Genomic DNA, 13,029 nt, shown 5'->3' on the forward strand with positions numbered 1-13,029 from the left:
AAAATGGGATTACTGAGAAAACTGAGGTGACCAACAGCAACTCGTCCATCTCATTTAATGATTAATTTGTTTTCCGCAAACAGTGCGATTTCTTCGAAGATGAACACGAAACATTAAGGAAAATACAAACATACTCACCACATAATTGACGTCGAAGCCAGCATCCAAAAGCACCTTAACCACTTGCTTGTGGCCATTACGAGAAGCTAAATGTAGTGGGCAGTGTCTCCTCACAGTGTGCCTGAGCAGTTCGGGGTGTGTTTTGATTAGTAACTCTACGGTCTCTAGACGGCCGTATTGTGCTGCAAGGTCGAGAGGGCTCTCTTCCTTAAGATTGCGAATAGATGGGTCGCTGTTGTGCTACGTAAATAAATGAATTGATGCACTTACGAAATGGCTAACCAGTCGTCAACATTCATAAGCAGTATATTCTAAGAATGACTGTTATAAATAAAAAATAATTATAAGGAATTTAGGGAGTATACAAAAAACATCGTTAGGATTAATATGTACTTTGTATACATAAGGCAATACATTAGGATAAAGACATTACGAATTAAGTAGTTACGCTAGCTTGGCATAATTTATTATTATTATGTGACACCTCCAGGGAGTCCAAAGACTCATTGAGGGAGGGCACCTGCTATACAGCCCTCCGTCTTAATTCACCAACCATAGTCCAACCACAGAATCAAGAGCTGTCATTGGCAGACTGCCAAGAAGAGTCAATTCGTGTTGAAGGGGAGAAAGAAATGAAGGACGTACAAATTGGTCGCAAACACGCGAAATCACGTGCTTTATAGGTAAACTTTTCCAACTGTTATACAAGCAAAATAGTTACCACTTTAAAAACTACAATGATCATAAAAGAGAAGTTAATTTTCCGACATGTAATAATCAAGACTCATCCCACGATAAGGATTGGTTACCCTATTATCGGAATAGATTCTTCTTCTTTTGACATGCGCAGAAGTGTCGAAGGGTCTCGTATCTGTGGGCGTACTATACCGTCATCATTTACACCTGCGCCATCTACTGCCCACCACCACCACTAGTATTTTTACAGACAATCATAAACATCCAGGTCCACGGCGGGATTAGAACCAGCAGCCTTTTGTCTGAAAAGCTGATAAGCTAACCACTCGGCCAACCAAGCTGGCATTTATGACACTACATTTATATTTATTGTATTTAGTGTGATGCGATTTTTCATACAAAGTTACATGAATAAAAGACAACTAAAATGTAATAAACTAAATATGAGGGATATTTTTTTTTTAGATGAGCAGAAGTGAAAATTTGTGAATAAATTTTCAAATGAGTTCAAGTGCTTAGAATGCTTCTAATTGAGAGAAAGAGAATAATGATTTTGTCATCAACATGAGGCTACATGTCGCTGCTACTATCTACGCTCAGCCAGATGTTGTTCAGAAACAGTAGGTATTCAGAGTATGGATGCAGGTGTTTCGAACGATGATCACAAATTCGAATAGCTGCATTGTTAAATTTGTCAACATTAGCTTGTCGGTCAATTGCTGCACACTATCCCCCCCCCCCCCATTGCATGGAAGTCAATCACCTTTTTGCATTTCAAAGAGAAATATACGGTCTCACTGAACACATAAGACTGAGCAATTCAAGAATATCTCCATTTGGTGGATCCAATGTAATTTTTATATGGAAAATATAAATTAAATACTGGTAGAAAGAATGAAAAGCAATGAATATGAGAGAATGTTTGAGTGAGTCAAAAGTAGATAAGAAAGAAAAGTTACGAGCATTCAGAGAGATAAAACAAAGGCCATAAAATCCTCACTGATTACTGATCTTCTGAACAAATGCATATCTCTTCTACTTTTACGAGATATAGTATTACCGAAATGTTTGAGATTGCATTCGGCCTTTATCAAGCAACAGTGTCCACTAGTATGTCGTTACTATATACTGTAGCTGTTTTGTTAGCAGACATGCACATTTAAGAAACAAAAAGGAAAACATCTGAATCTCTAATTTGCAATCTGATCGAAGTCAAGGATGCTTATGTCTCAGCTATATTACTCAGTTAAGGAGGGTGAATACCGTGAAATTGTAGGTTTATGAAACCGACCCTAGAATTCGTTTTGCATAATTTGTCTAGACAAAAATGTGCCGCCTCTTTATATTTATTATTAGCTTATCTGTGCTCTTCACACAAAGTTTCAGGCAATACCATGAAGAAAGTTAAAAACTATCGATTTTCTTAGCATTCATACCACCGTCATACATGATAGTTGCGGTTCGAGAAAATAAACGGCTTTTATGTCTGCTCTGCATATACTTTTACGTGCAGACACATAAACGAAGTTACGGACACATCTAATCACCATTAAATAAGTAATCTAAAAGAAGATAAATGGGATCACCTAACCATGATATGGTCTAATTTAGAATAATTTATGGTACGTGTTCAATAATTATTCCGAAAAATGAAATAAAAAAGCGTCTTAGCATACTGAAAATAATGTCTTATGACTTTTTTTTCAACTTAAATCCTTAATATGTTAATAATAAAAGCTGATATCCGCTTGCAAGGATTTTTTTTTATTTCCATGTGACAAAAAAAATAAATCCTTCAGATACAATTAACACAACTGAATTACATTCTTAACTTGCTTAAATCTGAGGACAGGTCGGTATTATAGCTCCAAATTATCTGCATATTTATGATTATAATTTTCATATGTCGGTCAGATCACAACGAGTAATCTGTGTGAGATCACATTATGCTAACACTGTTAGTTTACTCGTATTAATATAGTTAAATGGTTTGCAAGTTAGGCTGTTTGTTGAATGCAACATATATCGCTACTGTTATTCAAAGCATCTCCCTTTTCGGGAGATGCTTTGAATAACAGTAGCGATATATGTTGAATTAACTAGAAGATAGTTTTACTTTCTTAAAAATTCAGCTCGTTTTGTTTCGCACAGGGATATTTCTTCATGCCAAGAAGGAAGTGCGATTTTTTTTTTTTTTTTTGTTGTTGTTATTGATTCTCATAACATTCTTCAGGCGCGGAGTCTTATGTTGTGTATTCGTACGGATAACATAGGGTGCCATTTGATCACGACGGTGATCTTTGAAATATCTCATGGGATGCCATGCCCTTTTCTGGTAACAAAATAGTATCATCGCTGACTCAGTTTGCCAAAATCTATAAAGATAACTCGTATTTTATCCCTGTCAGATAATGAACTATGTATGTTCATGGTTCTGTTTCTTGTCACGGGAAAAGTATATCAATAAAAAGTCCACACCAACCATAGCGACATTCTGATTTTGCTGTGAGCAATGTGCCAATGTCGTCAAAACATACCGGAGCATATTCAGCATTTTATCCACGGGTTGGTTATGAGTCATCAAAATTTCAAAAATATTCTGCATATCTATATATTCTTAAAAAATAAAATTATGTATATATAGCTTATATACATGTATTTTTTTCCATTAAGGTTTACTATCATTGATGGACAACTAAACATATTTTTATAATGGTATGCTGAGGGAATAGAGCCATCATTTCAAAGTACAATCTTCAGTAACATCTATGTTGTAATAAAAGCATAACGTAGTTCACTACTTTTCATTCACACTAATCATATGTCCGCGCATACTTAGAAATCGGTAACGATTTTAAGCTTTCGATAAGTTCTAACTTATCAAACGCATAAAATCGTATTCCCTTGCATTCAGCAGTTGTTACTACTTCTCTCAGCTTCTACCCATCACTCATACAGGAACTTCTAATGTGTGAGACTGATAACAATTATATTGAGAACGTTACCATGATTTTTAATTAAATAAATAAAATAGACAAAAAATGCAGTGTTATTTAACAGATTTAATATATAACTTAAGACTGGATTACTTACCTGGAGCAAGAGGGCAACAACGTCACTATGCCCGTATTGCGCTGCAGAATGAAGTGCTGTCTCGTGGTCATGATTCTGAAATGATATAAATAAGCTTGGTACATTTGTACGACACAATTATGCGTTTTGTCTAAAAAAGAGAACAACTAACTGTAGTAAATAGAAACTAGTAAAAAAGTAAATATCATTGCATAAATAAAAAATAATAAAACAAATACCACTACATGAAATAAAAATAAAAAAGCTACACCAATAAATCTGTTTGATCTCTTCACAAAAATGAAGGAAAATATGTTAAGGGGATAATATATGTTAAAGAAACACAGCTTGATAGGTATACGAACGAACGAACGAACGAACACACACACACACACACACACACACACACACACACACACACACACACACACACACACACACACACACACACACACACACACACACACACACACACACACACACACACACACACACACACGTGTGCGCGCAAAAAAAAATAAAACTGACTGTGTTAACACAAATGATTAAAATTCTGCTTTCATAAAAAACACAGAACGATCAGCGGAAGTGCGATTGCAACTGACGCGTAACCTTTAGTGGAATAAAATCATCGTAGCAGACCTGATTAGTTCAAGATTCAAGATAAGAGTAGTGTTGATAAGGATATCACAAGAGGTAAAATGTTCTAGAAGTATATTTAACCTATTTCGATTTTTTTCTACTTAATTTTAAGCAACAAACAAAGGAGAAACTTTCCTCGCTATCTGAATCAATAACATTGCACACAGAGAAGAAATCTCATTACTTCAACCTCAGATTCCTGACAGGAGTCACTATCTCAAAGGATAGGCTGCAGTTGGAAACTTAAGATAACTAGGACGTTTTTTGACTCCTCTATCTCATTTCCTTTTTCTGTATCTTGTTTCATTCATGTGACGATAGTCAGCACTATTAGACGGATAAAAATGCTATCTAAAGAGTTCCTGAATGTGGAATGTAACAAAATAGTTATTTATTCATTAGCACATGTTTTGCCCATGATTAACAAAAGGATTTTACTCATTGGAACATACTTTGTATGTGCGTGTGCTCAATAGAATGCTCAACTGTTCATGATTGCAAAGAATTATAAATTATAACAGCATTTATAATGACGTTTCGTTGAAATAAAAAAAAGGGACCAACCCTTTTTTCTGAGATATAAATTCTTTTCCATTTGCTTAACAAAATGAGTAAAATTAGCCATAAGAACAACAGTCAATCCTATACAAGTACTTAAAAATGCGTCGCAAAAACTACGTGCGACGAATAGAATTTCAATTTAAAATATTATCTTCAAATGTCTGAAGTTATTTGTCGATGAAAAACTAATTATGTAAAAAGCATCCATTTGTGATTACAATGAACAGCTTCAGGCACAATTTTTAAAATGTCATTTTATCCATTACGTTCTGATGCAGCTAAAAATGCAACATAGCTAATATTTAATAATTCACTTTGCTTCAAGGTAAGAAACGACGGTCTGATAACATTCACGTCCCTCCTTTTTGTAAGGCCCGGTAATGCTTTGTTACACTTGTTAGCATCATAGTAAAGGACAATTTGTGCTTATAAATTGCTATCCTTGGAAGTGTCTGACGGCAGGAACCAAAAAAAAAAAAAGAGGGAAAAATGAGCAATAGCGATTCGTATTACGTTCCAGTGTCATCTTGTGCTCCGCGTTTATTCGAGGTAAGAATTTTCCTCCTTTTTTACCGTGTTAGAAGGATATTATTCTGTTGGCCCTTCTTTCCAAAGTCTAAATGGGTAACGACATAACGGAAGAGGACGAAGTTGTAACCCTGCCAAATCAGACATTACTCACGAAATACAGTTGCATTAAAGCGATTTTAGACGTAGCCGTAGCGTTCAAGACATCCGGTTGCCATAACAACCGAGAACAATAAGAAGAAAAAGAGCCGTTAAAACCCACGTCACACGAAATATAAAAACCTGCAGCGAAGAAAATAATAAAGAGGGGGAGCTAACACAAACGGTTCGTTAAAGAAGGCTTCTGATTGAACAATGATTCCCATTGAATCGCAACAAATTTATAATTTTATGAGATCAGGGTTATTGAAATGTCTTTTCCGTCTGACAAGCCATTTAGAGCATGTCGAAAAAGAAATTTTGTTCTTGAGTGAAAAGGGAAAGGAAGAAGGATGTCTAAATTGTCACAACAGCGTGACAATTTAGACAACCTTCTTCCTTTCCCTTTTAACTATAATTCGAGGTAAGAATTTGTGCTAAATATAATAAAAACAAACATGAAAGATTTTCGTTTGTCCATGAAAGATTTTCGTTTGTTTGACGGCAGGATCGTGTTCGAACCACGCGGTCAGAACCCTCCGCTAAATTATATAATCATCAGTATCTTAAACAGTAATGGTCCTCATTGATTGTTTCTTCTCAACAGAAACAACTTTCCTTCATCTCATTAAACTTTTTCTATTATTGAAAATTTAAATGTCATATTTTTTCCTACTGTTTGTATATTGGATTCGTATAACTAAATGTATTTAATAATTCAAAAATGTTTCACAAGTTTATCATTTATTAGAACGCAAATGTTAAAAAATAAATACCTTCATAGTTATTTGTGTTGCTTGAATGAAATATTATTCTAACTTCTCCTAAACTGACTTTTCGTGAGAGGGTATGCCGATTTTACTAAAGGAACTATTAAAACGGGTACGTAGATACTGAAAGTTTGGGAAGCACTGCTCAGAGGAAATACCGTTCGTATGGTGGATGTTGATACAATTTACTATTTCATATCCTTATTAAAATTTGTCGAATCACCTCAATTTTGTTTGTCTAAGTTAATTCAGTGCGTCAATTTCAAGCAATATAATTAGAAATGCATGCTACAGTATTCTGCTTATCTCTAGAGATGCGATAATCAGTCAGAGAATTATAATTGTGTAACCCTTAGGAGCCTTCGTAGCTCAGTTGGTATAGTCAAGCCCTTTGGTTGGAAAGGCCTCGAATTAGAATCCTGTCTATGAGCTGAGGAAGCTTTATCAGGTTCTTTTCAACCAAATGGTGAGTTAGTCGGTCGCGGATTTTTTATCCCTCGGAATAGGCAAACCGGAGCCGAGAGCACACAGATCTGCAGCCATAAATACTTGCCTTTACGAGATGAAGCAGAGAAGTAACGTGATGGGTGCATTAATTCGTAGTAACCCTTATTCAGAGGACTCTACTTGTCCCAAGGAACGGGTGGATTAAAGAAGTAAGGCCCAGACACTAATAGCTTCTTGGTAAGAAGCTACTAGCTTCTTCTACGCACGATCTAACATATGACTTCAACTAAGGATAATATTCAACTATCATATTTAAATAAGGAAAAAATTCCCGAAAATTCTGTAAAATTGGTTAACAAGTATCAGGAGATCCTCCAAAGACAAAATACGGTAGAAAAAGATGAAACGACAAGGAACAGCATGATCGTTCATATTGTATTTTAAGTCGATTCTGAAAATCAGTTATATGTATCTTTATAAAACCATAAAATGATACTTGCTGTACCTTCATGATAAATGACAACTCACCTCCACGCTCCTTGTAAGCGAAGGCAGTCCAAAAAGTTACGTGTTTTTTTTTTTTTTATTACAAACGTATGAGTCAAGTTAAGCGGGAAATGTATATTTTTCCATAATTTTTAAGCTGTATTAAAATGGATTCCGGAGCTAACCTTCCTTTGGAGTAAAAATGTAAGTCATTAGTGTTGGTTTACTTGTCGAACCTCAATGCAAACATCTGTTAAAGAGAGGGCTGGTGAATTGAACAAGAGAAAAACTCTTCATTTATATAGCTATCTGCATCAGACCAAAACCTCTACTGTTTCCATCTGAAAGTGCGATTGGCTTGGCTAGTTTCGATAATTTATGTCTTTTAATATTTTAAGCTGCATATAAGCGAAGTAAGTTCAACCAGCTGGCGCACGTGAGGTGCAATGAAGCGCAGTGAAGTGTAGTGATATGTGTCGCTGTAAGATAAACAGAGAAAATTCAAGAAAAAACAAATAAAAATAAAAACAGTAAAAAAAAAGGACAGTGTATCAAGAGCACTCTATTTATACTGGCTGAAGCATTCGAAATGTTATCTGAGCACTCCAGCTGTTCTGGTCTCAACTGAAGCGAAAAGAATTCCAACGACAGCTAGCTCTCCCTCTTTTGTCCAAGTCACCGTCATAAACTTCAGTCCATTACTTAAAGAAAAGTTATTAACAACCTTGGTATCTGAAGTGAATGCTAATCACTTTCGATAACGATTAACAATCTATAAATTTAGTTCCTGACTACACGTAAAAAGAAATTTCATATAGCATATCAAAAAAAAAAAAAAAACTATATACACACACACACAAACGCGCGCGCACACGCACACGCACACACACACACACACACACACACACACACACACACACACACACACACACACACACACACACACACACAACACTTCTACCACAAAAAAAAAAAAAAAAAAAGCCATGAGCAAACCTCCGTAGTTCAGTCGGTGTTGACAATACTAGCTGCGTGGAAAACCTTTGGTTCGACTCCTATGCAGGACAAAAAAACCTTTATGAGTTTATTTTCATCTAAAAGCAAGTTAGCCGATCTCATACGGAGATGAAATTGTTTGTTTTTTTTCATTTCCCCTACCAGAAACGTTTTTTTATCCCGCAAAAGGCAAACCGGCCTGAAGAACACATAATTAACATAATATCCTGACTTCCCCGCCTTCGTTGCTTTGGCCTTAATTCCAACCAACCAACCAACCAGCCAGTTCGCAAGGCAACAGAGTGTTGTATTACTAGCTTAGAATAATAGACCACTGTTTAACTTACTTTCTTGTAATTACCTAGATTTCTTAACGTATCCATAGCGACGTTCTTGATTATTATTATAGAATTATGAAGAACAGCACATGCATCACAACTACGATTAATGGAAAATGAAACGAGTTGAGAACATTTAAGTAATAACTTACACCATTTCCTGTAATGCATTTCTTCTCGACTTCCTTCCCTAGCTGTCTTCCTGGTTTCGTGTTACTCTGTAGCTAGTTCCGGTGTCCATTATAATTTCTTTTCAGCTGCTCGGTATTTGAATAGATACAAATATCAATAAGACAATATACCATTAAGTAATGCATTGAAAGGAACTGAAATCCGAGTGGCAGGGTCAAAGCGAATGTAAGGGGAACGAATTATTTTCGCAGTTTCCTACATGAATGTACAGAAAATCATCATGCTAGTCACCAACAAACGTTAAATTGTCTTAAAGTTAAATGTAAGCTTTTAGTCATTTCTGATCTGAATCGCATTCAGGATACCTTCAGTTATCAACTCTGAAATAAAAACCGATAATAATTGATAATGCACTCCATAAGACTTGATGAAGTGTTATCGAGCCTTTGTAGTAAGACAGTAACTAAAATATGATGAGCATATTTCAAAAAACAAGATAACAATTATCTTATGTGGAAGTGTTCATTTTAACATCGATGCACGTTTGGCATACACGTCGGTTTTGGTGTACATCACTTTTCCATACAACCGCCAAAGTTGTTTTATACATATCTTCAAGATATGTATAAAAGTATATGCGTGTGTGTGTGTGTTGTGCAGTGCTATCGTGAAGCGTGATGACACCACCAAACAGAAACTAAGTGCTTGAGACGAATACACAATCGCTACTAATCAAACATGTCACAGGAGCGTTCAGCATTCAGGCTATCACCACACTTACGAAATTAAACAAGAAGAATTAAACCTCATGATCCTCCAAATACTGCTGACACAATGGCTCTATTTCGTTAGGAAGGGGAAGATGGGTGTTGCGTATTTTTGCTCCAAATACTTCAAAAAACTAACTATGAACAACGAATTTCTGTCAGTTCGGTACCTAACATGGGTAAAGACTGCAATTACAAAATGGCAGCAGAAGCTGCCATTTTGTAATTGATGTGTAGGTCACAACGTTCGTTAGATGCCATGATCGCATTACGACATAGAATATGCAAATATTCTCTTCGTCGTATTTTCACAGAACTGATTCATTGTTTGTAGTTGATACGTTAATAACGTAATAAAACTAAAAATATAAGTTGTTAAATAATAAAATATGGTTAACAGTAACTTAATAATACTGTGTAAAACTAAGGTTACTAAGATTTAAAATCTCTCAATCGGGATTTGCACCTTAACATAATATAAAAACATGACGTTTGACATGATGAATCTACAAACCAACATAAACAAAAAGCAAGTGCTTTTATATAATTTATAATATATAAAGAGTGTAGATAATAAACAATACAACAGAATTTTATAACATTGGATTCGACAGACTGCAGTTCCGGGGGGGGAACTTACCACTTCCGTTATGAGACTAGCTAATTCACATTCCCCTTATAAGAGTTCTTCACGCATTCGACAGAATTCGAAGCTAGGTCTTTCCAACCAACAGACAATGTTGCTAGCAAATGAGCTACAAAGGCTCTTAAATACAGAAAACGGCTTAATTGCATGAGATATGCAACACTAAATCAACAGACTAATTGCTTTACTAAAAGCAGCAAAATGAATTTTATTTTCCGATGAACAAATAAAGCCAATTAAACTTCCTGTTTAGAATAGAAAAATTGCAAACCATGATCATTGAAAATAATATGCACCAACAATAATATTAATTATTAGCATACTATATTACTTAAGTATCATTTAGAAAAAATCTCACCATGGTACAGAATCTCACTATATAAAATATAAAAAAAAAATATATGGTGAGATTCTGAAATGATTGAAGAGTACATTAAAAATGGTATTTAATAGTTAATTCGAAGTATTATACTTCCAATAAAGGTCGCATTTTCTAAAGTTATTTCTATTAAAAATTCTAATTTCTAGAAGTTTTATTTGTAAAGATGTTTTGAAAAGTAGCACCTAATAACTTTACTTTTTAAACTCTTCATTTAACAATCATAAAATTTGGGACACCGACTGAAAAACAGTTTTTCTACTGCAAATGAGGAATCGTGTAAACGAAATATAAATTCAAATTAATGAGTAGAACGTTCTATTGATATTAAACTGTGTTTGTTACTCTGGCTGCTTTTGTGGGATGAAAACCCCTTCCACGCAGGAAACTGGTCAATTTACCTTCACTTGAAAAGTCTACCACGTTTTAGATAGGATTCGAACGAAGGTAATTCCAACCTAAGAGCTTCGCTATACCGACTGAGCTACAGAGGCCAGGCATAGTTTTACCCTAAAAATAATTCAATTTTAAACACAATCGAGATTACAGCCTAAATGCCAAATTTCGTGAAATTCTTAAACGGCGTGGAATTTTTAGATGGGAATATATGCAAGGACGAAAACAAATCTAATAAATGCATTATGCATTGTGTGAAATCTACCTAAAAATAAACAACAAACGGATATCCTAATTGATGCAACTAAATGATAAGAGCTATAACGATAAAAAATTCGTAATCCTAATTATGAGAAAGAATTGCCGGCCTGGTTGATAAAAAACCGGTTCGGGTATACGCTCTCAAACTAACACATAGTGGGTTCGAATCTCGCTATGGGCATGCATGCTGTGATTGTCCTTACGGGGGAGAGATGATTTTCACTAACTACATTCTAAAAAAATATAAAAAAAATTAAAAATAAGAAAACAATTAAGATAAAAAAAGAATTTATTATTTTAAAAAAATTAAATCTATTAGTTATCAATACAGGACGATAAAATTACGCAGTGAGATAATCACTCTTAATTTTTTTGCATCTGTAGACCTTTATACGTTTTGCAGCTCTATGCACCTCCTTAGATGTACTTTATACACTAACCCTGGGGAAAAAAAGAAACTTTTCTCTGCGTAATTAAACAAAAACGTATTGTATTAGACCCCAAGAACTGAACTTGAGAAATGGTGTCCATCATACTGTTCTTTTATTAGAAAGACTTTTGTTTATTCATTTTCATTGCATCCTCTGTTTATATTATTAGTGTTGTGGGAATTGCTACAACTTCAACATTCAACAGCTCTTTGTTTTGCTACTTTGCAAGGAACAAAGAAAGTTAACAAACGGTAGAATAATTGATATAGTACAACCGCTTGTAGTTGCAGCCATATTATCGACTGCTGACACGTATGTGTCAGCAGTCATCATAGCTTTAATTGAAAAAAAAATTATCTACAACTTGGACAAGATTTATACATGAGAGTAGAATCACTGAAATCCTATTTACAAGCATTTGTTACCATCTGAAATTTTTTGAATTACACTAAAAGATGTGAGGAGAAGGTGTTATACTAATAAACTGTGTTCTGGGGAACTCAAGAATTCTGTGAAAGACGGGTTACCCACAGCATAAACGTTTGTAGGCTGTATTAGACATGGTTTCCAAAAAAACTTCAGTGAATGGGAGGAAAATACTAATTTTAATTAAATTGACTTATTTCTAGGACAGTTATGATTCTTTATTATTTTTAATATTAGGTGTTGCATGTTTTCTCGATTAAAATATTTTAAATAATGGATTCATTGTTACGATTCCTTTCAATAAATTTTAATGAAATTTTTCAGAGCTTCCATGCCGGGTTCAGCAGTCTCAAAAAAATTTTCGAGACTACGGAATTAATAGATTTAGAAGAGAGTATGAAAAATATATTTTGGAATATAATCCGATGTCCGATAATTTGTTTGGATCTGGAGATCTTTATACATTTTGTAACTTTTGGCACCTCCTTGGTTATACTTTAAACACTAACCTCCCGAAGAAAAATAAAATAAATTTCTATCTGGAATAAAGGCAGCATATCCAGTGAAGTCACACTCATACAGCTGTATGCATCTATTATAGATGAAAGTAAAGAAGAGATAGAATAATTTTATAGCAGATCGCAAGAAGCAATGTACAGTATTAATAAGGCAAATTTTGTATTAATATTGGGAGAATGAGATGCAGAAGTGGGAGGAAAAAAGGACGAAACACCACTGAAACATTTAGTTTAGTTTGGGAGAAAGTAAATTGGATTTCTGTGTTGAGAACAATTTTT

The 13,029-nt window shown here is 34.6% G+C and overlaps 1 protein-coding gene across 1 annotated transcript in view; it reads right to left on the reverse strand.

Annotated features, from left to right (window-relative positions):
• LOC150092771 (uncharacterized) overlaps positions 1–13,029 on the reverse strand; it is a 427,707-nt gene that overhangs the window by 160,546 nt on the left and 254,132 nt on the right. The window contains exons 4-5 of the mRNA XM_090414274.1: positions 3,910–3,984; positions 135–360 (exon numbers count right to left, since the gene is read on the reverse strand). Coding sequence (XP_090270400.1) covers positions 135–360; positions 3,910–3,984 — 301 coding nt within the window. The remainder of the gene's footprint in view (positions 1–134; positions 361–3,909; positions 3,985–13,029) is intronic.

Source organism: Typopeltis vanoorti, chromosome 25, assembly GCF_054136105.1.
Source record: "Typopeltis vanoorti isolate ZY-2024b chromosome 25, IOZ_Tvanoo_1.0, whole genome shotgun sequence".
Classification (NCBI taxonomy): domain Eukaryota; kingdom Metazoa; phylum Arthropoda; class Arachnida; order Uropygi; family Thelyphonidae; genus Typopeltis; species Typopeltis vanoorti.